This window comes from Acanthaster planci, linkage group LG05 (genome assembly GCF_054643075.1).
Source record: "Acanthaster planci isolate LZ-2023a linkage group LG05, COTS_SCS, whole genome shotgun sequence".
Lineage (NCBI taxonomy): Eukaryota > Metazoa > Echinodermata > Asteroidea > Valvatida > Acanthasteridae > Acanthaster > Acanthaster planci.
In genome coordinates this window covers 5,772,710-5,795,829 of record NC_141781.1, presented here as the reverse complement: position 1 = coordinate 5,795,829, position 23,120 = coordinate 5,772,710, and the positions used below count along the sequence as shown (strand labels likewise).

The 23,120-nt window shown below is 40.3% G+C and overlaps 3 protein-coding genes across 7 annotated transcripts in view; 2 read left to right on the top strand and 1 right to left on the bottom strand.

Moving 5' to 3' along the window:
- The first annotated feature begins 3,424 nt into the window (after nt 1-3,424).
- Nucleotides 3,425-9,542, top strand: LOC110988898 (uncharacterized). Its single transcript, XM_022252850.2, has 4 exons — nt 3,425-3,778; nt 6,603-6,701; nt 7,019-7,105; nt 7,848-9,542. The coding sequence occupies exons 1-4, from the start codon at nt 3,496-3,498 to the stop codon at nt 8,060-8,062; spliced, it is 684 nt and encodes a 227-aa protein (XP_022108542.2). The 5' UTR covers nt 3,425-3,495; the 3' UTR covers nt 8,063-9,542.
- A 4,493-nt stretch (nt 9,543-14,035) lies between these two features.
- Nucleotides 14,036-19,333, top strand: ier3ip1 (immediate early response 3 interacting protein 1). The gene is made up of 3 exons (XM_022251600.2): nt 14,036-14,211; nt 15,939-16,040; nt 17,229-19,333. Exons 1-3 carry the CDS (start codon nt 14,121-14,123, stop codon nt 17,282-17,284), a joined length of 249 nt encoding a protein of 82 aa, XP_022107292.1. The 5' UTR covers nt 14,036-14,120; the 3' UTR covers nt 17,285-19,333.
- The window catches only part of LOC110988289 (semaphorin-1A-like), a 31,371-nt gene continuing 26,114 nt past the window's right edge, over nt 17,864-23,120 (bottom strand). For 3 of the 5 annotated variants that reach the window (XM_087137440.1, XM_022251652.2, XM_087137441.1), the window contains exon 19: nt 21,780-22,160. The gene's annotated coding sequence lies outside the window, so the exon portion shown is untranslated. The other 2 variants (XR_015425494.1, XR_015425493.1) reach the window with 2 other exon arrangements.

Here is a 23,120-nt window from a genome sequence, read left to right as displayed (position 1 = left end):
GAACAAGAGACCAAAAATGGAATACAAACTTAGAAAACTTATTAATTTTCACAGAAAATCTAAACTGTGATCCATCCTCAATATGTACATTCTGTCTGAAATTCGCGCTTAAAGTCTGTACCACAAGAATTAACTGAGGAAGTCAAATTAAAGTAACATTTAATTAATCCAAAGGTGCCAATTTACATTTTATACTTTAATATTTCTAACATTCAACCAAACTCATTATCCAAATTATATGCTTTATTTGCTCCGGACGCTCATTTCTGCATTCAGTGAAGTATATAAAACTACACGCTTTTTCGTGAAGGCCTATGTGAAAACGATGGCAAAAATACATTTAAAAATACACGATTTTCTAATGCATCGTTTTCAACCACATCAAGAAAGGACAACACTTTTTAATTTTTCTCCACCCAATCACCAACATCACTTCCTGAAAAGTGATATTGCCCAGCAGAGGACGTTTATCGCCAATCATGTTTTGACTTACCATTTCAAATTTCAGTTTTGTATCCAATAAAACAAACATAAACAACATAAAAAATGAAATTAAACTTAAAGGCAAACAAACAAATTAAAAAAAAACAAAAAAGATAAAGCAATACGGTATGTCCACATTGTGGAAATGACTGCAAGATGGTAATTAGAAAACTGAAGTCTCGACGCGTAAAAGACGCACTAAGACAAACGATGTCGAAGGAAATCATGTGGTCGGCGGGCACTTTTGAGTTCAAAATAGCAGGGGTAGGTTTTGCTTGTCTGAGTATACTAGAGATTCACTTGATATAAATGTCCGGGGTTTTTAGCATTAATAGAAAAATTCCTCGCAGGTGGAATTTGAAAAAAGTCATCTATGAACAAATTGATTTGAATCTACTCATGATTCCAAATTAGGAAGCGACTCAGTACTTGATGTAAACCAAAATAGCCTTTTCAAGTTAGCGGAACCGGGAAGTGCATGGTGCTCTGTAGACTACCATGCAGATTGACTGATTTGATGGCTTTGCTGAATGATCAAACTATGCATGGAATATTTAATAAGTACCAGCAGATATTCGGGACAAAATAGAGGGCTTCATTTTAAGGGCACGCAACATTGCAAATGTGACAATACCCAGAAAATGAAGGGAAAAATAACAAAAACAACAGCGACAACAACCAAATAATGCAGGCCAATTCCAGGTTGGTTAGTGCACAGGTATTCATTGGGACCACATAAGCAATTCTTTCAGATTCCTAAATTTTTCAAGGCTATTTCGTCACGACGTGTAATAAATCTGGGTTTTTTATTTTGAAAAACTTTTCTAACGATAATGGTCAGTTTGTCAGTGTTTGATACACTGCACTCGGATCTCCGAGCTACACGACATGCAAAAGTCTCATTAAATTAAGGAAGTAAAAATCCTGACTTATCTTAACAAATAATCAGTTAACCAGGGCCATTACACAAGGAGGTGATCGTAGGCAAGGGCTGATCAGGGGGACGGCAACGGGGGCTATTCCCCCAAGAGGAAGCCCCCCCCCATTCTTTTAATAAGTAAAGAAAGGCGATTCTTTTGCCTTTCCCTTTCTTCCAAAGCGTGTAAAAAGCCCCCCAATGTAGCCTCAGCCCTTAAAAAGGCCGTTAAAGCTGATATGAAAAAACGTCCGCCCCCCCCTTAACAAAACTAGTATCCCATCAAAAATGTGTTTCTGGATCTACCACTGACTGGAGAGGCGCCAAGTATTCCGTCTTTCCATTTCAATTGCCATCTGATAACCATTCCAAATATTCAGAAATTCTCCGATCTGTAAGCTTTACCCCGTAACAGGCATTTTGTTTGTACTACTTTTGAGCTTCCTATAACAAGGCATGATTAGAGGGTACCATGTGTAAAAACCAATCTCAACATTTTCACTCGGCTGCAGACTTATAGTCTGTCAACATTCACAGTTCTCAAAATTCCACCTCGTATTTCTTAGCCTAATCAAAGGCGGCTCGTTCTTTTGTAAGAATGTGTCTATCATAATCACACCCTGTCTTATGGCGTGCAAAGTTAACATTTAATCCGCGTATACAGATATCATCTCTATTAGGAATTGAGATATCTCTATTCCTAATAGAGATATCTCGATTGTACGTCCTGTTTTAATAGAGACATCTCCATTATGTTTCCGGTTCCGCACACAACAGGAAGGACATTGAAAACGTATAAAGCACAAAGTTTCACTGAACCAGGGGGTTGTGTAAAGTTTCCTAATGTAATCAATCACGGCAGTACAAGTACTGGGACACAGATTCAAAACCCCTCAAGATAACAGATTTTTCAACACAAAACGGAGAGGTCGGCCAGCTGACCTCGGAAGCGGTAACTTAATTAATTAATATAGATATCTCTATTAGGAATAGAAATATCTCTATTCCGTGAATAAATGTTAACTTGGCACGTCCAGGAATAGAGATGTCTCTATTCTGGGATTAAATGTAAACTTTGTACGCCATACTGCCTCGTTATGCTGCAGCGCCACGATGTCAGGATCTATAGTCTCATTTGGCGAAGGCCACACTGGAAACGAGACTAAACTGGAACTTTTGTTATTATACCTGTAGTCAGCTGGATTTCGGGTTGCCGAAGCTTGGAAACTCAAGAAAATTGTGCGGCCCCCTCTTTTATTCATTAAGTTTATTCGACCCCTTTTTGGCTCTCTGACATCACGAATCTTCTCTTGTTTTAATTTAAAAATCAACCCCCCAAAATTACGTTAGCTGTGTGATAAATAGGGCAACAAAATATCTGAAAAATATAAAGAAGCATCGGTGTTAAAACACACACAGGGTGTTCTCCCCATTGAGTTGCATCGGACATAGCTGTTGTTCGCTTCATGGCACTGGTAGTACATTCAACGTAATAAGGCCGGATCATAATAAGCTCGAAAGCGAACGCAGATATGTGACGTCATATCAAAGGCTCTGAATTCGCAAAAGCTTGACACATTTCGAATCCAGAAATTGTGCTGCAAATTATTTGTAACGTCAAAGTTGCTTCACTTTCATATTCGCCTGTAGTATCAACCGGCCTGTAGGCTTGACTGATTATTTTCAAGTGTGAAATTGCGAGTGAGGCTCGTATCTGCATTGTTGGTACACTCATATTTACCACCGCTTGTCTATACGGGGCAATTTGGTAGGTCCAAAGTATCGAAAACCCGCCCACATGGAGGAACTTGCAGTTGTGTGGTTCAATTGATAAATATATGATTCAAACTTTATGACCGAATTTCTAAATGGCTGAAAACGCTCATCACGGCCTTGCTACCAGTAGGAAGGGTTGAACATTTCTAATAGTTTGATTGACAACATATATGGAAGCTTGGAAGTCAATTAACCAATTTTCAGTAAACCACGCCCTTTCCTCAATCCTATAATAGCAGGCGACTTTGCGGAAATTGAGCACATCGACTCACAGTTTCCAGCAGTCGTTCAGTTTTCTCTTGCTGATCCACTGCTGAATAATGAAGCTGCTCGCTCTCTTCGTATGTGTGGCCTTCCTGTACGGTGTCTCCTCGGAGACATCAGACTTGGGCGACGGTGCGACAGTGGTGGCTGCTGACGATGCAACCGACGACCGCGCAGTGGCCGTAGAATCCGATGACTTTACCGAGGATGACGACACAGCAGAAATGGACGACGAAGCCGACTTGGAGTGGGATGACGATCAGGATGACGATCAGACAGACGACGATTTGGACGAGGAGCCTGCGTTTCCCTTGATGTATGAAGACCAAGACACTGACGGTAAGTAGGCCTGAGCGTATTTACCATCAAATAAATAGTGTATTGGAATCAGCAATCAATCGAATTGTCACCATGTCCATACGCCTCCGGGAAAAAAATGAAAAAAGAAAAAAGAGCCTCTAGTTTTTGGCGACAACTCTAAGTAGCAAAAATAACATTTGCCAGAGCTAAAATGATTTATCAGCCAAAAAATCTTCAACGACCCCACGAAGTGACAAAAACTTGGAAAATCGATATTTCCCGATCTTTCACCAAGACTAGTAAAATGCAACAAAATTTGACAATTTTTTCGCCCGCGTATAGGCTCAAAAAGTGACAACGACAGACGACGCGCGACGGACGACGGCAAATATAGAATTCCCTACCGTTATAATGGAGATCATTAATGCAATAGACTTTATTCACGGGGCCGGTCATATTGAATTTGAAAGCGAGGTTAACTCTTCTCTTTTGAATGTTGAGAGTACAAATAAAGAAATAAAATGACAATTCTTGACAAATTTGCATCTCTCTACACTGATGAATAATTTCAAATTCATGACTGAGCACATAGAATTGCACCTCGTCTGCCAGATTCCTAAAAGTTTTGAAAGGGAGGCTTGAAACGCACGGAATTATAAAAAGTCTGGTGCCATCCTTAATGACAGTTTGCAATATATAAAACAGGTTTGTGGAATCAGATCAAAGATCAAAAACGTGAATAGAGTATACAGGGGAAGAAAGTAAGACCTCCAGGTTTTGCAACCTTACAAACTGTAAAAAAATGTTAAACGAATTGCTGTTTAATTAAAACAAAAAAATCTACAAAGTAGTGTTGATCAGCATTTTCTAAACCTTATACTCAATAAAACAAAAGTGGTCGAAAATGCGGAATAAAATAGGTCGCATTTTAAACGCGTTTTTCTTGGATATCTGTTTTGCACGATTCTCATCACTTCGTGAGAGCGTCGACGAAATATCACATAAATTCCATAAGCACCGTTTGTGAAAATCAAGCAAATCTGCCCTTTTGACCTGTACTTTTCGATCGCGGGAAGTGCTACACGGGATCATTATGCACAAAATGTCGGTTACCAAAAAACGAGAGCTACTCCCCAGGCATATTGGCCATGCATTGTTTCTCAAGTGCGATGTTAAAACAGAGAATCGCGACATCCACAACCGGGGCGCTGACGCGATGTGATTTCTACCCAGGGTTCTGAATGTCAAAGTTAAGAAATTCAGCGAAGCATGGGTAAACAGCATTCAGTGCAAATGCGAAAAGCATCTGAATTGGTAATGAATTCGTCACTCTCATCTTCACCAGTTCAGCTAAATGGCTTTGAAAAGGCGAACAAAGTGACGCAAAGCATTGGCATTTTGATATTCAACTTGTTGGGATACTATAGGCCAAAAAAGACTCCGGTCCAAAAGTGGTTTTTTTTCCCTCTCATTTTTTTTTTGCTTTAGTAGAAGTGATGTTAGAGCGCATGGCCTTGTTACTTTGAGAAGTGTGAATTAACAATTTTGAATAAATAAAAAGACCATAAAATATTACAACAGGCAATGGATTCAGTCATCTCACTCATACAAGTGCCTCTTTTCTTGGTAAGATTGAGCTTGTTAAAATACTGTAGTGGAACCACATAGGAGAAATTAAATGTGAAAAAGACACGTTCAGCTCCAGTTTCCGGTCTTAAATGAAATTTTCGTGGAAGAGGTAGCAGTATATGACATATTTTGCGCAGCGTTTTCTGCTTTAGCTTAGACGAAACAAGTTGCACCTCAAATATGAAAAAATAAATGAAAACAGTTCAGCTCCAGAGTCAAAATAAAAATAAAACTCTCATGATTTAGAAGATATACTGTGCACATTATTTCCGTTTTAGCTGATAAGAAACAAGTTGCATATAAAATAAGCTAAAACGGAAAACAATGTGCACAGTATATCATCTAAATCATGAGAGTTTTATTTTTATTTTGGGGGGAAAAGTTCAGCTCCAAAAACAAAATCTGCTCTCACTGTAATCTACCTTTGTTGTTGGCAAGTTGACGATGCATGCCACTGCATGCGTATGTTACCGCTACTGCTTACCCGACACTGAAATAGACTGGCCCCTTACGGTTGGTTGCTTAAAAACGTTTTCAATTTGTATATATAAGCAGAACGTAAGACCACTTCGTTTGTCTGGTTCACAGACGTGGGCCCAAGTCCGAATCAATTGGCCACGGCCGGAAATTACTCCGACTTTTTGGCAGCATCCACGACCAGTTCCCATAGAATCATGCGTAATATCAAGCCGCAGCCTACTGATTCGGACATCGACACTGCCTCCGTGTAAAGATACAGGAATGACGTCATCTGATAAGAGTGCCCGACTGAAATGTATGGGGGCCTAAGGGGATTCCCTCACTGTACATGATTACTCAGCCCCAACCATCAAAAACACGTTAAAATTACCCAGTAGTAGAATTCCTGCCGATCAAGTAGGTTTGGCTGCTTCTGGAAATCGTTTTAAGCAAAATAAAAGACCTCTTTATTTTGCCGCCGCGCAGGTCTATGGCGACGCGTGCGGCGACCAGAAACTGGAGACTTTTTTTGGCCTAATGGTGTTGGGAGATTTAGGACGCTTACCATCACCGATTTGGCGTCATACAGTTGTAAGCATGATGTTCACTTTCGCTCAAGTGGTACAAAAATCGGACTGGCAATTACTACGACGCGGTTTATCTTCTCTTGTCCATGCTAACCCCAAAGGCATCGGTATAAATCATCAGATATCATCTCTCTATGATCTCAAGCATCATTTTGTTATTCCATTCTGTTTTTGATTATTTCCCTCAGCTTTGGAAACGGCCACTAGTCCCGATCCCGAAGTTGAGGGACACGGTCGTTTCAAATGTCGCGGACGCCGGTGTTGTTTGTCTAGGAGGAGATTCCACGGTAAGTACTCCCTGACATATTAATGCTAAAGCTCTTTGTTTTTTGTACCATCTTTCAATGGCTTTGAAACCCGTTTGCTCCGACTTTCATTTTCATGTCGTTGCAAAATCCTGATCCGGTACTTAGATAATTTTCCCCTCGCTTTAGTCTTTCAAAAGTATATTTGAAGTCCACAGATTAAATACCAGTGAAAAATCCCCGAGTTTGGCCAACTTATGATAAGTCAGAAAGAAACTGTAATTTTCCCCCAATGAGTTAAATCGTTTTCAATCCATTTTGTATGTGTTTCTGTATTTTTACGAACCGTTTACTTTCAGTCTGCGTAAGGGCATCTTACCGACAAGGCAAAATAAGATATAAAGCTACCATCAATAAGAAGCATGTTGTCAGGAAGTCCTTCAAAGGTAAGATTCTGAGGCTTGTATGCGAATTTCAAAGTTTGGATAATTTTTCTCCTGCATTGGCTTTTGAATGAATAACAGCTACGCGGAAAACGGCGGGGTAAGGGCTAGACAAAACTATATACAAAAAATGTTCGAAAGTGTTCGTACGTGTTACGGGTCGGGTAGCGCCCTTTTTAAAAACGAATATCAACGAATAAAACAAATCAATTTATATATCTTAAACTTATGTTGCGAAGAAAATCAGTTTGTTTTTGCATATGTTTAATCAAAAAGTTAGTCAGAATAAAGCGTATTCAGATTACACGAAAACTCCATGTTCAAACTGGACGATTGTTTTCATAATGTGGAAACGTGCATTTCTGAAGAAATATCCCAAGGAATTATAATCATGAATTGGGGATAGGTTTTATCATGGAGAGAAAAAGATCTTGATATTTATATTGGATTTTATTCCCCTTCACCGACATAATATTTTTCCGATGCAAACACAAAATCTTTACAAACATATTTGACAGCGGTATCAGCATCTAATCCGCCATGAATTTTGCAGCCAATGCTAGCAAGCTTGCTGAGGAGATGGTTACCCTGCGTCCCAGGGCCATTTTTCTTGAGTCATTTAGTGTCTACATGTATATACGTCTGTTAAAAGCGAAACATCCGGTATCCAAATATTGTTTCAGATTGATAGCAGGCTGTCCAAAGCAAGACAGTAATGTGTACCTCTCCCGTTATCTCTCCACAGTGGGCGCCAACCAATCGATGCGCTGCATTAAAATCAGACGAGGTTGGTCAATATTCAGGAGGCGCAGGAGAGTCTGCGTGGGCCTAACCAGTATCAGAGTCCTTGGCAAAGGAAGTTGCATTCGGCACATCTCGGCTCGCGTCAAGGTCCAAGTCAAGGGGCGGAGGGGTTTCACCAGGAAGTCCAAACGAATCAGACTTTACCGCCGCCGCTAGATCCACCACATCGCTCTTCTGATGCTTTAGAATTATAATCGGTTCCGTCGTGGGGGTAAAACGTCTACGTTACAATTACTTGAATGGAATTTTAAGGTAAATCTACGCGAATCTTGGTACAAAATAGTCGAGGCTTGTCACACAAAACTAAATATTTACAGGCAACTTTGAGATATTCTGTTATCTTCTGGTCTTAAAAACGAAACCAAATCACTGAAAACTTCGAAACATTAGTTAGCAATTTTTTTCTGATAATGTAGTCTTATTCGTCGCTAGTCCCATTATGCTTTGTGTTTTTGCATGTAGAAGACCAAATTAGATTTTCAATGCAAAACTTTGTAGTCCCTGGTGTCTAAGCCCAAATAGTCCATAAAATAATATAGAATCCGAAAATTATCCCTCTAAAGTCCCCCTCAGGCCAAAAGAAAGTCTCCGGTTTCTGGTCAGCGCGCGCGTCGCCTTAGACCTGCTCATCGGCAAAATAAAAAGATTTTTTGGTACATACGATGTCCAAAAGCTGCCAAACTTGCCTGGTCGACTAGAATCCTGCTACAACGTAATTTTAAGGTGTTTTTGATGGGACCAGACAAACGAGGTGGTCTTATATCCTGTGTACATCTACAAACTGGAAACGCCTTCAAACAGTAAGTAATGAGTGGCCAGTCGATTTCAGTGTTGGTAGTGGTGGTACGTACGTACTAGCTTATTTGCGAGTATCATTTTCTAAAGAAAAATTCAGACCACAAAAAAAGAAAAAAGCGGCGTCGTCGCATCAGCCCCTGACCAGAAAGCGGAGACCTTTTTGGCCCTGGAACAATTACATTTCAAAAATGAAAACAAAAAGAGAAAATTCTTAAACGTGTCCGCATGACAGAAACTTGGTCAGTATAGTAAGTGGAAATAGCGAGAAATTCTTCGTTCAGAACTTCCATAAACCGTCAATTCAAAATTTCTATGAAAATAAAGATTTCGGTATACGTGACGTCTAAATGCACTAAAAACTCCAGATTTTCTGAGATTGGCATTGGTCACTTCGTGACACCCGCGACAAATTGATGACATACATTTATCAGCTACCTTGTCAAGTCTTCTGCAATGTTACGTAGTCTCTATTATGGTAGAGGTTGATGAATTTTAAAGGATATTACGTTTCTCTTTCGGTTTCTTTAAATTTCTTCCCCTCCATTCCCGACCCTAATTTAATCTAAAATTCGGACATAATTACTTTGAAAAAAGAGATCCTTGTTGACTTCTGACGATATTATATTCACGCATCCTATTGCATGAGTTGGGTGAAATGTGATGAATTGGGTAGATTTCGATGTAGTGGTATTTTCCAGCTTTTGTGGGTAAAGTGAAGCTTTGGAAAACAGGGAAATGATGTTATCCGTGAATAGATTTAAGCCAATATTATTGAGATTATCATCCCCAGCTTAACAGTCAATAATACTTGCAACTGCATTTGTTTATGAGAGCATTACATATTGTCTGATGTTTATTTCATGTCGTCAGTCTTGATGCCTTCTTTTTTCGATAAAGATCCTATTTCAGGTCATTTCACCATGGCTCTCCGCAACATGTCGTAAACGGTAATTCGCCTTGGTACCATTGACTTGGTCTCGCTCCATATAGCGTTATATTTTAAAAACATCCATGCGAATACCTAGCCATTTAGAACGGAATGCAGTTCGTGATAAACACTTCAAATAAGTGAGATGTATCAAGTATTAAACTTATGACTTCGGCACAAACAAACCAAATTATACGATCTCGTAGAAATTAAAATGGTTTCTCGATATATCTTATCAAAATTTAACCTGTCCCAGTTCTGCAAGACAAGAATTCAGACAAGTGGTGATGCGCACGGAAGACTGATTATTCAGAGAAACTAGGTCAATGCATTTCACCCCATGAAAATCTTATTCTGGTTCTCCTAGAGATCCAACCCACCACCAAACTTACCGAATAAAGTTCAGGAGGCAACAGTTACATTCTCCGAAGTTCATTTCACCGCAAAACCCGTAGTCGTATAGTTCACTGTTCTTTATATTCTGAAGTTTGTCTTGGTTAAAATACGTGGGAATATATCGAGAAAACTATCTGAAAATTATTTAAATATTAAACACTGCGTCAGATGTATCCTTATCGAATTTTTTGACGGTGACTCCACGGACTTCTGAACCAGTGCAGAATGCTCACCCTGTCTTCTAGCCCTTCCATGCAGCCAAACCCTGGTGGCCAGAGCTGGTCTCCGAGAAGAGAGCAGACTTCTCCGACGTTACTTGGGGGTCATCGTCCACCTTTGGCGGTCCACCATCGAACCCAGGAAGATAAACTTTCTACAAAACATGTTCTCAACCTTGAAACTGGCGCCCTCTGTGTTCCATTACATTCACTTTGAATAACGCACTTGGAATCATGAGGGATGCGTGTTGTCGGCATCATAAGTTTAATTTAGAGGTAAATTTAGCTGCAATGAGTCGATGAAAAGACTTCATGAAGAAAATTAAAGTTCTAAGTGAACTTTATTCTGGGTTTGCAGTAGTACAAGAAACTCAAAATGTAATGAGTGGATAAGTCAAAGGCGGTATAGTTTGAATTGCTTACGGACACTCAGGTAAAAAGGGTTGTAGCCAATTTTATATCATCAATCGACTGAGACCTACAGCCATTTACCAACACAGCCTTCATTGTACAGTGGAGTGGAACCTTTTTTTAAAGTTTCTGGGTAAGGGTCGGGAGGGGGCGTGAGGGATATATTGCAGCCTCAACAGATTTCCCTGCCCTAGCCTTTTGAAACCTTGAAATTAATCTACAAAAATCAATGATAGGCGCCGCAATTTATTTGCTTTCAGCATTTGTTTTCAAAATTGTGCATCCCTTAAAAAGTGTGGCTTAGTGATAAGACCATCAGTGTACATAAAGTGTACAGTGTACATAGATTGTGGCCTCGGTCTAGCCGCCTCGCCAACTCTGAGTTGCCTCTTTCAGTACCCTAGGAGCACAAATCGGTGTCAGCATTAACTTGCCGGGTTACGGCCTGCGATGGACCGCATGTCATCCCGTAAGAGGACCTAATTGTCACAGCGGAGATCGAGGCCCGACGATCGAGCCACCTTGGCTGCAGACAAACTTTGCTTGTTTAATTGTTTCGTCAATTAAAATCATGACCTTTTTCCAGAAGGCTCCATCCAAGGTAAACGTAAATCGATACAATAAAGAACATACGGTAATGGTCATTATTGGATCCGGGAGTCGATCCAACCGGAGTTGAAATTTACCTTCACCTGCGAAAGAAATACAGACTGGTACGAAGTTTTCCAAACCGCCTTCTTGTACGCATTCGGCGTGCACGTGAAGACCGTATATTTCACCATAAATTCGTTAATACGGCCGTTGAACAATAGTGCGTCACCAAGAGTTTGCCACGCATTGGCCAATCACAATGCGCAAAATTTGTCGACCCAATGTGCGTTGGAAAGGGTCGACAAATTTCGCGCGTTATGATTGGCCAACGTGTTGCAAACTCTTGGTGGCGCACTATTATGAATCACCCGCACTCGCTGTGCCCCGCGCCAAACGCGCAAAAACTTGAGTTCGTCCCACTTTCAGTCGTTGCCCATCGTCCAAATAGGGCGCTGGGAAGGGCTGACGGCTTTGCACTGTGATTGGCTACATTGGGCACGACCTGTGACCGCGAGGTTACCACTTCCTGATAGCGAACCGTTATTTACATTTTTTTGGTTCGCCAATGGCAATGCTTTGACACAGGCAAAGTTTCGGCCAGATAATAAAAACATGGCCTTGGTACAAGTCACAGTGTGGTAACTTATCTTCTCACCAAGTATCACTGACCATGTGTCTTTTGGTGATATATTTCAATTTTGGATGAACGAATAAAGTGTAGTGAGAATGTTTTCATCAATGAGGAAGAAACAGAAATATATCGAATTGATAACCACCGCTTGTATAACGCATGGCGAGCTCGCACGCCTGCACAAATATACCCACAAAGCTCACGCGTCGTTAGCTGTGACCCCATGTGACGTATTTCCTTCACTAAAATCTGTGCGAGGCCATCAACCCTTCCCAGCGCCCACTGGGCTACGAGTGAAACCAAACGACTGTCAATTTCATTTAAAAACACGCCCTCTTTGGTTCCCGCTCGAAGTGGATGGGAGCTACACCCCTTCCCTATCTGCTTTTTTCGAAAAACGGAAAGAAAGGCAATATTGAGTGCCTATTGTTTTTCTCCAAAGCCCCGATGTCTCATTATATCTCAGAAATGCCGCAAACGGTTGCAAACTAAATTCCACCCACCGGGATAGGTATGTGAAATATTTACCTGCAATATAATGGGGGCTTAATATAAGACAATGGAGGAGAGACTTAACCAAACTCTGACCAAACTCTGGCTGCAATGGGCTTCTGTGATAGAAGTTGGCAAAAGTAGTCACAGACGACCAGTCTCCCGTTTCCATGATGTATTGAGTTTTTACCCAGCCCTGGTTGATGGGCTTTGAACATGAAGTATCAATGTCTGCCACTTTGAGAACAGATTTCAACTATCTGAAATGGTCACTGTGGACGGGACTACCGGATGGTAAGGTTTGGAGTATGACAGCAAGAGCTGAGTCATGCCAACGTTATATTCTGTCTATTATGAGAAGTATGTTAAGGTATTCCCTCAAGAGTGCGCATGGGCAGAGGTTTCTATTGGCTTCGAAACGAACATTCTTAATGTCATGGAAGGATTCGTTGACTGAAACACGTTTAAAGGGTTTTACCAGCCGGAATACATAATTCCCATCCAAAGACCTTGACATTTGATTTATCTCAATTGCTGTGAGTGACAAACAGTGATAAGCATGACCAACTTGTGAGTTCACTGTCCGATAGATAACCGACGATTGTCAGGTAAAGACTTGAAATAATTCAACACAGTTGCCACATTCCATGGGAAATTATACCGTGGCTGTGGAGGACGCAAATTTAAGACCTCCTTGAAGAAACGTCTAACTAAATGATGTTGCCCAAATGGTGTGCCGTCTACAAAGACGTGTACTGAGGAAATCGCCGATCTATATGCATTGAGAGTTCTGTATTAGAACCCTGAATCTAACAAATGTTGACGAAAAGATAATCATACCGCTACAGTGACTCCAACAGGATCAGCTTGCCTCTGAAGACGCCAGCAGGCCCATCCATTCCAAGCTGAATCATACTGCCTTTTGGACTGCTCCCTCCAAGATGACATGACTGTGACCGCAAAATGCCCTCTGGAGAGAGATATCCCTGATAGCTTCCACGCGGCGAAGAACATTAAGTGGATGGATTAGTGGTTTGTTGTCAGGTAACTGGAAAAGATGGGGGGGAGAATGACAGGATTTTAGACAGCCATCTCGAGAAGCCTGGGGTACCCGGTGTGCTCAAAACAGGGGCGATGAGCACAATGTTTTGGCCTGCTCCCTGCTGATCTTGTTCAAACACTTGGGCAGAAGAGCAAAGGGTAGAAAAGCGTAAGCCTTTATCTCCTTCCAGTTCAGTAGTAGAGCATCTGCTCCTCATGCCATGGGGTCTAGCTGCCATGACACGAAGGTCTGGAGTTGGGTACTGAGCCGAGTTGAAAACAGGTCGACGTCTTGCGAAAAATTTCTTTTCACGATTCCTGGCCTTATTGAGAAACAGTGTCCTTCACGCCGATTCTTAGGCTTTATTGCATTCTTTGCTCTTCCATACGTGTCCTTACCATAGTAGTTCACCCTGTTTTCACTTTATGATCGGTAACTCTGGTTATGTCAGTGCAATCATTTTCATTCATTCATTTTTTTGTAAAAAGTAAAGTAAGTGGTATTAGTGCGCCCTCTGTTGATAGCAACTTGCCACGTCAAGCTTTTTTCACTTCCCTGACTTCGGCAAGGCGAAATAAGCATTCGGTGTGTGGATATCTGACCTTTAAGTACGGGGACCGCGGGTTAGATAGACTTGATGTAATGTACATTGCATTGTAGATCATGTATACATAAACTGTTAATAATAAAATTTCAAAGCATTCAGAATGGCATTTGGACTGTACTCTTTAATTGAAGCTGCTCTCCTTTGTGTAAATGCAGTTGCAGTGCTAAATGAGGAAAGATTTTTGAGCAAAGGTGAGGCTTTAGGTCATGAGATAGAGAAATAACGACATGACATTCTTTGCCGTTGCCATTGGGTTTTGTAGTACTATTTAGTAGTATGGGCATGATCATGATGCAGACACGGCACTAAATTTTATAGACAGAACAACCATAACGTGATGACAACGGAGGCCTAACTTTAGCTTCTTTTTTCAAATAGGCTAGGCCTTATTTTTTCCGTTTTGTTTTTGAAGTGATCAAGATAGAGTGGAAGCCATAAAAAACATTTGGATACTATACCATGAACATGCATACTGCTTCTTTCTGGCAGACTGCCTGTGCATCAAACTTCACCCTGGGATATTCACTAGTTCAAGTTTGGCTTAGGATTAAGCATGGTAAATGGAATCAGAAATTCAAATAAAGTTGGTAAGGTTTACTCATATTTGGGAAGAAATGAGAAATTTACCCTTCAAATCGGAAACACTATTGTCGTCGAGCTTGAAGTGGCCATCTTGTTCAAATAGTGATTTTTACTCCCACATGTATGTTAATGTCCTGGAGATGACATCATGGCATACTGGCCCAGTGGACCTTTCACCAAAAGAGTGCTGTGTTGTTACACTCCTGCTAACTGCTGATTCCCGTATGCTGCAATGTCCGGAGTACAGTTTCGGTGCGATGACACTTACCGGACATGTGGCGCTCAGGAATCATACAGTTCAAATTGCTATTTGAATAAGATGGCGAATTCCAGCTCCTCGATGAACATTTTTGAATTGAAGGGGAAATTTCTATTTTCTTTCCAAATGTGAGTAAACTTTATCATCATTATTGGAATCTACATGTATGATTCTCAATTAATCCTAAGTGGGATGCATTAGACAGTTCAAGGATCATTTTGGAGGTAAATTCAGAGGTTGTGGAATTGAGGTACAAACAAGCTATTTTGAGTGAAACGAATGAATGGGATGGAAAGCCTATGGAAGGCACTTGGACTCTACTACATGTATCACCAACCATGTCCAAATGTTAAAAAAGGAGACTTGTAGAGTCCAAGTTAGTCGGACTACATGTACATAGGCTAAACAGATAAGTGGATTTTTACTAAAAACTTTAATATTGATGTTTTTGTAAAATCTTTGGTCTTATTTGCCTGTAGAGGTGCACGTCGCAACTCGGGCTTGGCTGTCCCTGTATTTTGAGAAGCCCTTTCATTTAGGGACAAAGCCAGTCCCCTGAAAGAGAGTGTCTCCTTAAATAAGGACATTTTTTCCAAGTGGGCTTGGGTCAAAAATATCCACATGCTATTATCGATTTTTTCCTCCTATATTTTCTTTTCATATTTAATTAATTAAGTTTTTTTTATAAAGTTTGTGCCATGTCACTGGGTTAACTATATCATAAAGAATTGATTTTCAGAAAAATTGTTTGATGTGGTCATTTTCTTATCCTTTATGTGCCATGATTGCAGACTCCTGCTTGTAATCCTGAAAGTAAACGGTAGAATTTTTGTTAATGGCAGTGTTGGGTGTTTTCTCTGTTCTACAAATTGCCTGTTTTATCATTTTGACATAGACGTATGCAGCTCCATAAACGGGGCCAGGTACAGGACTGCCTCTCTATCCTGATCCCAACAGATGTGGTGCACAAGCCTTGAAAGTGTGGCAAAATCTGGCCCAAGGTTTGGAGAGCTAGGTCTCTCCTATTGCATGGTTGTTGCTGAGTCGTCACTTTTTTTCCTTTTCGTTGCCATGCAGTGGGATGGGGAGGTGACCAGAGCGTCGGTGGGTTTGGTGAAGAGCCAGGGATGAAGGCACAACTCATCAATCTGATCCGGTCCATAAGAATCGTCATGAGAGGTGAGTTGCTTGGGATACATTAGGCAATGCTTCCAGTGAAGCTTGCCACTCATTGAAATCATCACCTGTTGGCATAGAGTACCAAAGTGATCAACGTCACGTGCACCATTAGGTATGCAAAAGGCTTTAGTGCGAGAACCAGTGCAGAGACGGACACATCATTTGTTTGCACTGCACTTTTTGGTTCAAAAGGATGTCACATTGCAGTATTCTATACTACAATGCCACGCTGCAGTCTGGTACAGCGGCCATGCCTCAGCCATTCTCTGGATCTGGATTCATCTCTGCACAGATTACACAAGGTGTGGTTGTTGACGTGCAGTACCACACCACGCATTGCTTACCTTTTCTGTCTTTCACTTGTAGAACTGTCCGTGTACAGGTGGATCAAGGGAGGTCAACAGGGTCCATGGCGTGATCCCCCCATTTATGTTTGTGTTACATTAACAGTGTATGTTATTACGAGAGGACAAGTTGTTGACCGTTTCATTTACCTCAAAGCGTGTGAAACAAACAGTATGTAGCCTCATCTCTCAGAAAGACCACAAAACCTACCCAAAACCTGATTACTGCAAAAGAATTCACTGCTTTAAAGTCTTGGCAAAGTGAAAAAAATCACAGAGCTCTGAAGCAGAGAAGTTGCCTGGCCAATGTACATGTAGATAAAAATGGTCCAGCGGGGGACTATTTTTAAGTGCTGCATGGCATTTTTTTGGGCAGGCCACCTGGTACTTATCTGCAGTCGACTGATCCAGTTAGCCCCATGCACTCACTGCACACGTGGGCAGTTACCACATGCTTCTCTCCCATGCCACACAGCGTGATGCGGCTGTGCCGTCATGACTGTCGAGAGGGCGCGCCTTTCAGACTTTTGTGCATGCATGCTGGACATGAAAATGATAGCTATGATCTGTTGAAAAACCTTTGGTGGATGTGGGCGAGTGGGGCATAATGGGTCAGTCAGAAGGGCTGATAAGTGGGCTTCAAGTTGACACTGTAGCATTTGTTGCCACAGAAACCATGATTTTGATTGATGTTGATTGACATGATTATGATTTTGCCACCAGTACTCTGTCATCTTTCCCACATCAAGACATTAGACATGTACTGCTACCTGACATTTTGACATGTGTCATGCATTTTATTAACCACACAATTCTATATCTCTGTTTGATTCTTATTTTGCAGTGCCGTTGATATTTTTAAACTCGGGCGTCATCGTGCTGAAACTTTTATTTGGATAACGATGAAGGCCGACATGGAGGCAAAACTGTCCTTGAAGAACTTTATTGGGAGGAAAAAACATCCAAGGGAGGTTCAAGAACTGATAACTGAACGTGGCACTGTAGCAAAAGGAGGAAGCCGATTCCAAGAAATGACTTTGATTGCTCAGCAGCAAGGCATAGGGAGGGAATGTTGTGCATGCCTGTATGGTAGCATGGACTTGCCAAACTTTGATGAGGTTTGCCTGATTGCAGCTTTGAACATATTGGAAAATGCATTCGGACCATACGGAATGGATTGGGCAGTGCCAAGAGTAGATCTAAACCAATTTTTTTGGGGGGGGGGATATTGGTACTTCAGTACATGTATATTACCTTTTATTTAGAAAAATCGCTTGTCATTGTTTTGAACATAAAAAATACCAAACTTTGGCCATTGTTATCCTCATCCCTGTCTGTCCTTTGAGAAAACGGCATGCTTCATTGCTTAGTATTAAAAAACCAGGTCTTTAGACTGCATGCAGTGGGATGTCTCTGTAATAAAAAAAGAGAAGTTGACTTTCTTAGCCTTGTCAATTACAAACAAAATCTAGTGGTTGATTCATTTCCGTTCATCACAGTTGTGAAGAGTTTTAATTACTACTTAGTACAGGTACTCAAAACATGCACAAAAGGTCTGTATGTTGAAGGTACCAGGGGTGAGAGTTCTCAGCTTTTTAGCTGATTTCAGCTTTTTTTTCTTTTGGATTTCAGCTTTTTTTCCGCACTGGCTGTGTACAAAAGTATAGGAGATTTTCATGGTTAAGCTTCTCTATGCCTTTTTTCAGCTGTTTTCAGCTATTTTGATCATTGGTCAATCTCACCCCTGGGGTACTTAAACACTGCGAAGTGGTGCATTTTGACAAATCAGAAATTCCATTAAAAATTTGCTTATTTAAATTAAAGGATGGGTCTTTCTGCCTGCTTCCAGCTGATCTCTTCTTGATTGTAGGCGTAAAATGGTGTTTGCAAGATGAGTTGGATTAAAGAGGATTTTTATCATGGACCAGACAGGAAATGCACCTGTACCCAAACTCTTCAGGCACTATACTTTCCTTGGCATTTCTAGAAAGACAAAACATATTTTCACTTCAAAGAGGAAATGTTGTGCAAGTGCTTTCTTTCTTTAAGCAGAATTGTAACATTAAGCCACTGATTTTAGTAACATGAGTCATTTGGCAAAAAGATGGAGTTGAGTCAAGTACATGCATGCAGCTGAAGTTAATTTGAGTTACAAATATTGGCACACAATACGATAAATAAGTCATTTTCTTGCATTTTTTAAACTAATCACCTGTTACATTGTGGTCACACCACATCTTTATGATAGTAAATAGTAATATGATAGTAGCATAGTAATATGTGACATGAACATTATGAACCATCACTAACAATTTTTTTCCAAATGAGTTCTTTATTTTGGGAACTCAAGTCTTAACTTTCACTTAAATCTTCTTCAGAGGGACTGGAGTTGAGTTATTGGCTCATACTGACTCATGTCATTATTTACCCATCAGGACTCGAGTCAATGACTAGTCAAGTCATAGACTCGAGTCATTACAACCCTGTTGCCAAGTCACAGTGGTTAGAAAACTCGCTGGCTCTCCCTACAAAGCAAAAGATTAATTCCTAAAGTGATAAAAAGAAGAATTCTTAAGGATGAACTTATCCACAATTTTTTTGTCTTGTCACCTCACAGTCGTGTTATCCCAATACAGACCTTCCTCTCTTGCCGCCCCTGCCCTTGAAAATATCAATATTCTCCCTTCATGCGCTTTTTTTCTTTGCCTTGTGCAATCTTTGACGCCAAATTTGCAAATCTGGGACAAAGCATTTTCATGTTACAATTAAGGGTCAAGGTTTATCTAAAAACTGAAATGTTCAAGGCTTTTGTGCATCAAAGGATGTCATGCAAACCTGTTTAAATGCTTTCCTTTTGGATGTTTTCCCTCTCACCATGAATGTCGTATCTATATCGGAGCAAACAATGTGAAAACAATTTCAACAATAAAATGTGTTTATTTCAAGTCACCTGGGTATTACGTCCTTGCAATTTTGGCAAATATTAAAAATATGCCCAAAATATGTATACTTCACTAATTGATATGCAAATAATTAAGATGACAGCACTTTATTATCTACATAAACAAGTTGTTAATAAGTTATCCTACATGTATCGGCTCACAAATTTCGTGTCAATCAGGCATTTTATCTCGGATCTTGGGGACCCCCCTGAAAACATACTTCTGAAAAGCCTAGTCTGAAGAGGGTTAAATTGAAAGGTAGGAAATGGGGAATGACAAGAATACAAAATTCACAGGAGAAAGAATATTAGAACTCTACGCAACGATGTAGGAGAAACAATGGTAAGTGCATTTTGTAAGTTACAAAAACACCTGCTCTGGTGACCCTATTGATTCATGCTCCTACGTAACTGCAAAACAATTTTCCAAGTACAAAACGGAGTATAAACCGCAAAAAGCTTAAATTGTAAACTTACTACTGATTAATTGAAAAAGGATAAATTTACTAAATTTTATGAATATACTCGCCCAATGCATACATAAGTTGCAATAATTTAATATTGACCAACACAGCTTCACGAAAGATGTGGTTTTGAAGGTTTTAAAGAGTATTCCAACAATTTCTTGATTTCTGAAATCTACAGACATAATACAAGTACATGTACACCACAGTGTGCAGTCTGATGGTGTGGCTTTCTATTTGAGAAACAGAAGCAAAAAAATGATTTCAAACATTCGTGGATTTCCATCAAAGAACACCCGCCGCAGTGGTTTTCAGCAGCAGTGTAATATGGGACTCCATCTCAACTTCAGACACACGTCCCTTCACAAGACAAGTCATTAAGTGACAAGGTGACAATGACAAAGAAATGCTCACTGCCGCAGTTCATTAGAATAGCTTGTGACTTAGCTTAAGACTTGTGTTGGACTTGAAGGGACTTGTACTTCGCCCCGAGTTGAAGTGCACCCTCTCTGGCGAAAGACAGACAGACTGGTATGAAGTTTCCCAACCGGGTTCTTGCTCGTGTTTGGTGGACACAAAGACTATGCATTCCAGCATAAATTTGTTGCACAATACTCGGCGTGTCCTGTGTCAAACGCACATAACTTTGCGTGCCTGTGGCGGTGAATTCGCAAAGGACTGTCTCTTTCATTTAAAAATACACTCTTTTTGTTCCAGCTCATGAGTGAATAGGCTGAACTACAACACTTCAGCCATCTCCTTCATTTTTCAGTTTTGTTAATGTTAAACTAATGTTTAAAACAAACAATCTTCAGTTCTGAATACACTCAGCCACAAAATCAATGTCAATGCCTTAGTTCAAATAGCTGTTGTACACGTGCCTATGAAATAATCATAACTATGGAGTAATTTTTTAAACTGAAGATAGTCAAGATACTGCAAATCTAAGAATGCTAAGATCTGCAAGACGCTGCTTCTCTTGCAATAATTACTCTAGGGTCTATTGGATTAGGATGAAGGCTCAGTGCTCATATCAGGGAAGTACATGTGAGCTCCTGGATTAATACATGTATGTCTGATAAATACTCTTTCAATTCATTTCTATGTATTGGCTCTATGACTGCATATTAATTTCTATACATGCATAAATTTGTTTCTTCATAACCTCTGGGTGGTTCAATTCAGGCTGTCTTCATTCCAAGATCTAGTCAGACATTTATTTTCTCATGGCGATATTATACAGCATGTTAAAGTTATAAAGCAACTTCAAAAGACCTTGAACATCTGAGAGAGATTGGTGAAACATTCCATTGCCTAGGCCCAGAATGTTTGAAGTTATATTGAAAGGTAACACTTGGGGGGCATTCCGTTCAAATTTATATAGACTTATAAAACTAATAATGAGGAAAAGGTTGTTTGAATTATTCAAAATTCTCTTATAGAACTCATAGTCAACCAATTTAGGTGAACATGTGCAGAAGCATGACAAACCTCAATAAACCACAGCAAGCATTATCTTTGTCATTAGTAACGGACCCTGCAACACCTGCTACAGAGAAAACAAAACAATTTAATTAATTAAAAATACAAAAATAAATTAACAATCAACAAAACAATGACAGCAGCATTTGCAGGAGTGAAGGACTTTTACAAGTAATGGGTCCGTGACAAACAAGGCACTGTTAAAAGATTAAACAAGTGAAGTGACAAAACTTCAAACATGGAACAAAATAATGCAGGCCTCTGAGTACATGTACTTGATATACTAAAAAAAAAAAACAAATACAGCTTTGGAAGCTGTGAAGAAGCTGTAAATATATTTGACCCACTCTGTAGCGATGAGATATAACATATTTTTAGTAAATTTGTTTCATTTCACCTTGCAAAGCACAAGCTAGGCTTTTATGTTGATGCCTTGCAAAGCACAAGCTAGGCTTTTATGTTGATGCCTTGCAAAGCACAAGCTAGGCTTTTATGTTGATGCCTTGCAAAGCACAAGCTAGGCTTTTATGTTGATGCCTTGCAAAGCACAAGCTAGGCTCTTATGTTGATGCTTTACTGATATTGGCACCCAGATGACAAGTGATCATTGTGTGGGTGAAAAGTGTCCAGGGGTCTTATTTATTTCCAGACCGCCAGATTCTCTGAAAGGCCTGTAACTCAAAAGCATGGCAACTTAGATCCCATTTTTTATAGAGTGGGTCGCATATATGCATATCTAATTAGGCAAGTGGTGTTATTCCAGATTAATACAATTTAATTATTCTCTGCAGGCAAACCACACTCCCAGCAACTGTGCCACAAGGTGTCTCCGATGCCACTGAATGGTCAAGATTTCACAGGAAAATCATTTGTTCTCCGTGAGCCAGCCCTGGGGGTAAACACAGGCAAATCACAGAGGGTCAATTCTAATGAACAGGTGGGTATCAACAGCTACATGTGCATGTGAACAGGTGTACCGCAGAGAACTAGGACAAGAAGTTTTGGTGATAACATTCACATCTGTGGGACTGGTCACGGCTTTCCAGTTGTCTAGGTTTTTGCCCACACATCTGAGGTACATATCCCACAGACCATCAACTGCACGGCTGAACACGGGAATAGCAACGGAATACACTCAAGGAGGAGAGTTCTGTTTGTTTGTTTGCTTAACTTGCAGCTCACACTGCAGCTGCTTTTCCTTTCTCTGTGCAGGCAGCTTCAAGGGAGCATACCTGTAAGGCCAGGGAAGTTCTTGGAGACAGTGTGAACAGAGGAGGTGCTAATTACAATAAGGCTCTCTACATGCAGGTTGCACAATACATGTTGTACGCAGTGTGATAATTGATACACGTAGTTGGAGCACACATGACTTCAGAAGTACAACAGCCATTGGTGCCGGTGTTGTTGCAATGGATTCGTCTTGGGCACAATTTTTCTTCAACTTTTTCTTGTTCTTCAGTGTATGAAGACTGTTTTACTTTCCATGTTTGCATTGAAAAGTGCATGCTTTTTTAAACAATGAAAATCATCTATGCTTTCCAGGACAAGTGAGGGCACTATTGCTATGAAGTCCCCTAGGGAAGATTTGGTTCAGTGCATGTGCGTTTCTCTTCAAATTGTGAGCCCAGAATTTACCAACTGAAAACATTTCTCAAAGGAATTGATTCTTTCTTATTGCTCTCTGAGATGACACCACGGCTTTGCTCATGAATACGGAAATATCATTAGCATAAAAACCAAAAAGGCAGTAAAATACCCTTAGAAATAGTGAAACAAAAGTTGAAAATAAGGTTAACTGAGACACAAAGGTGTATTTTGGAGGTTTGAATTAAAAAAATTGATTGCCGCT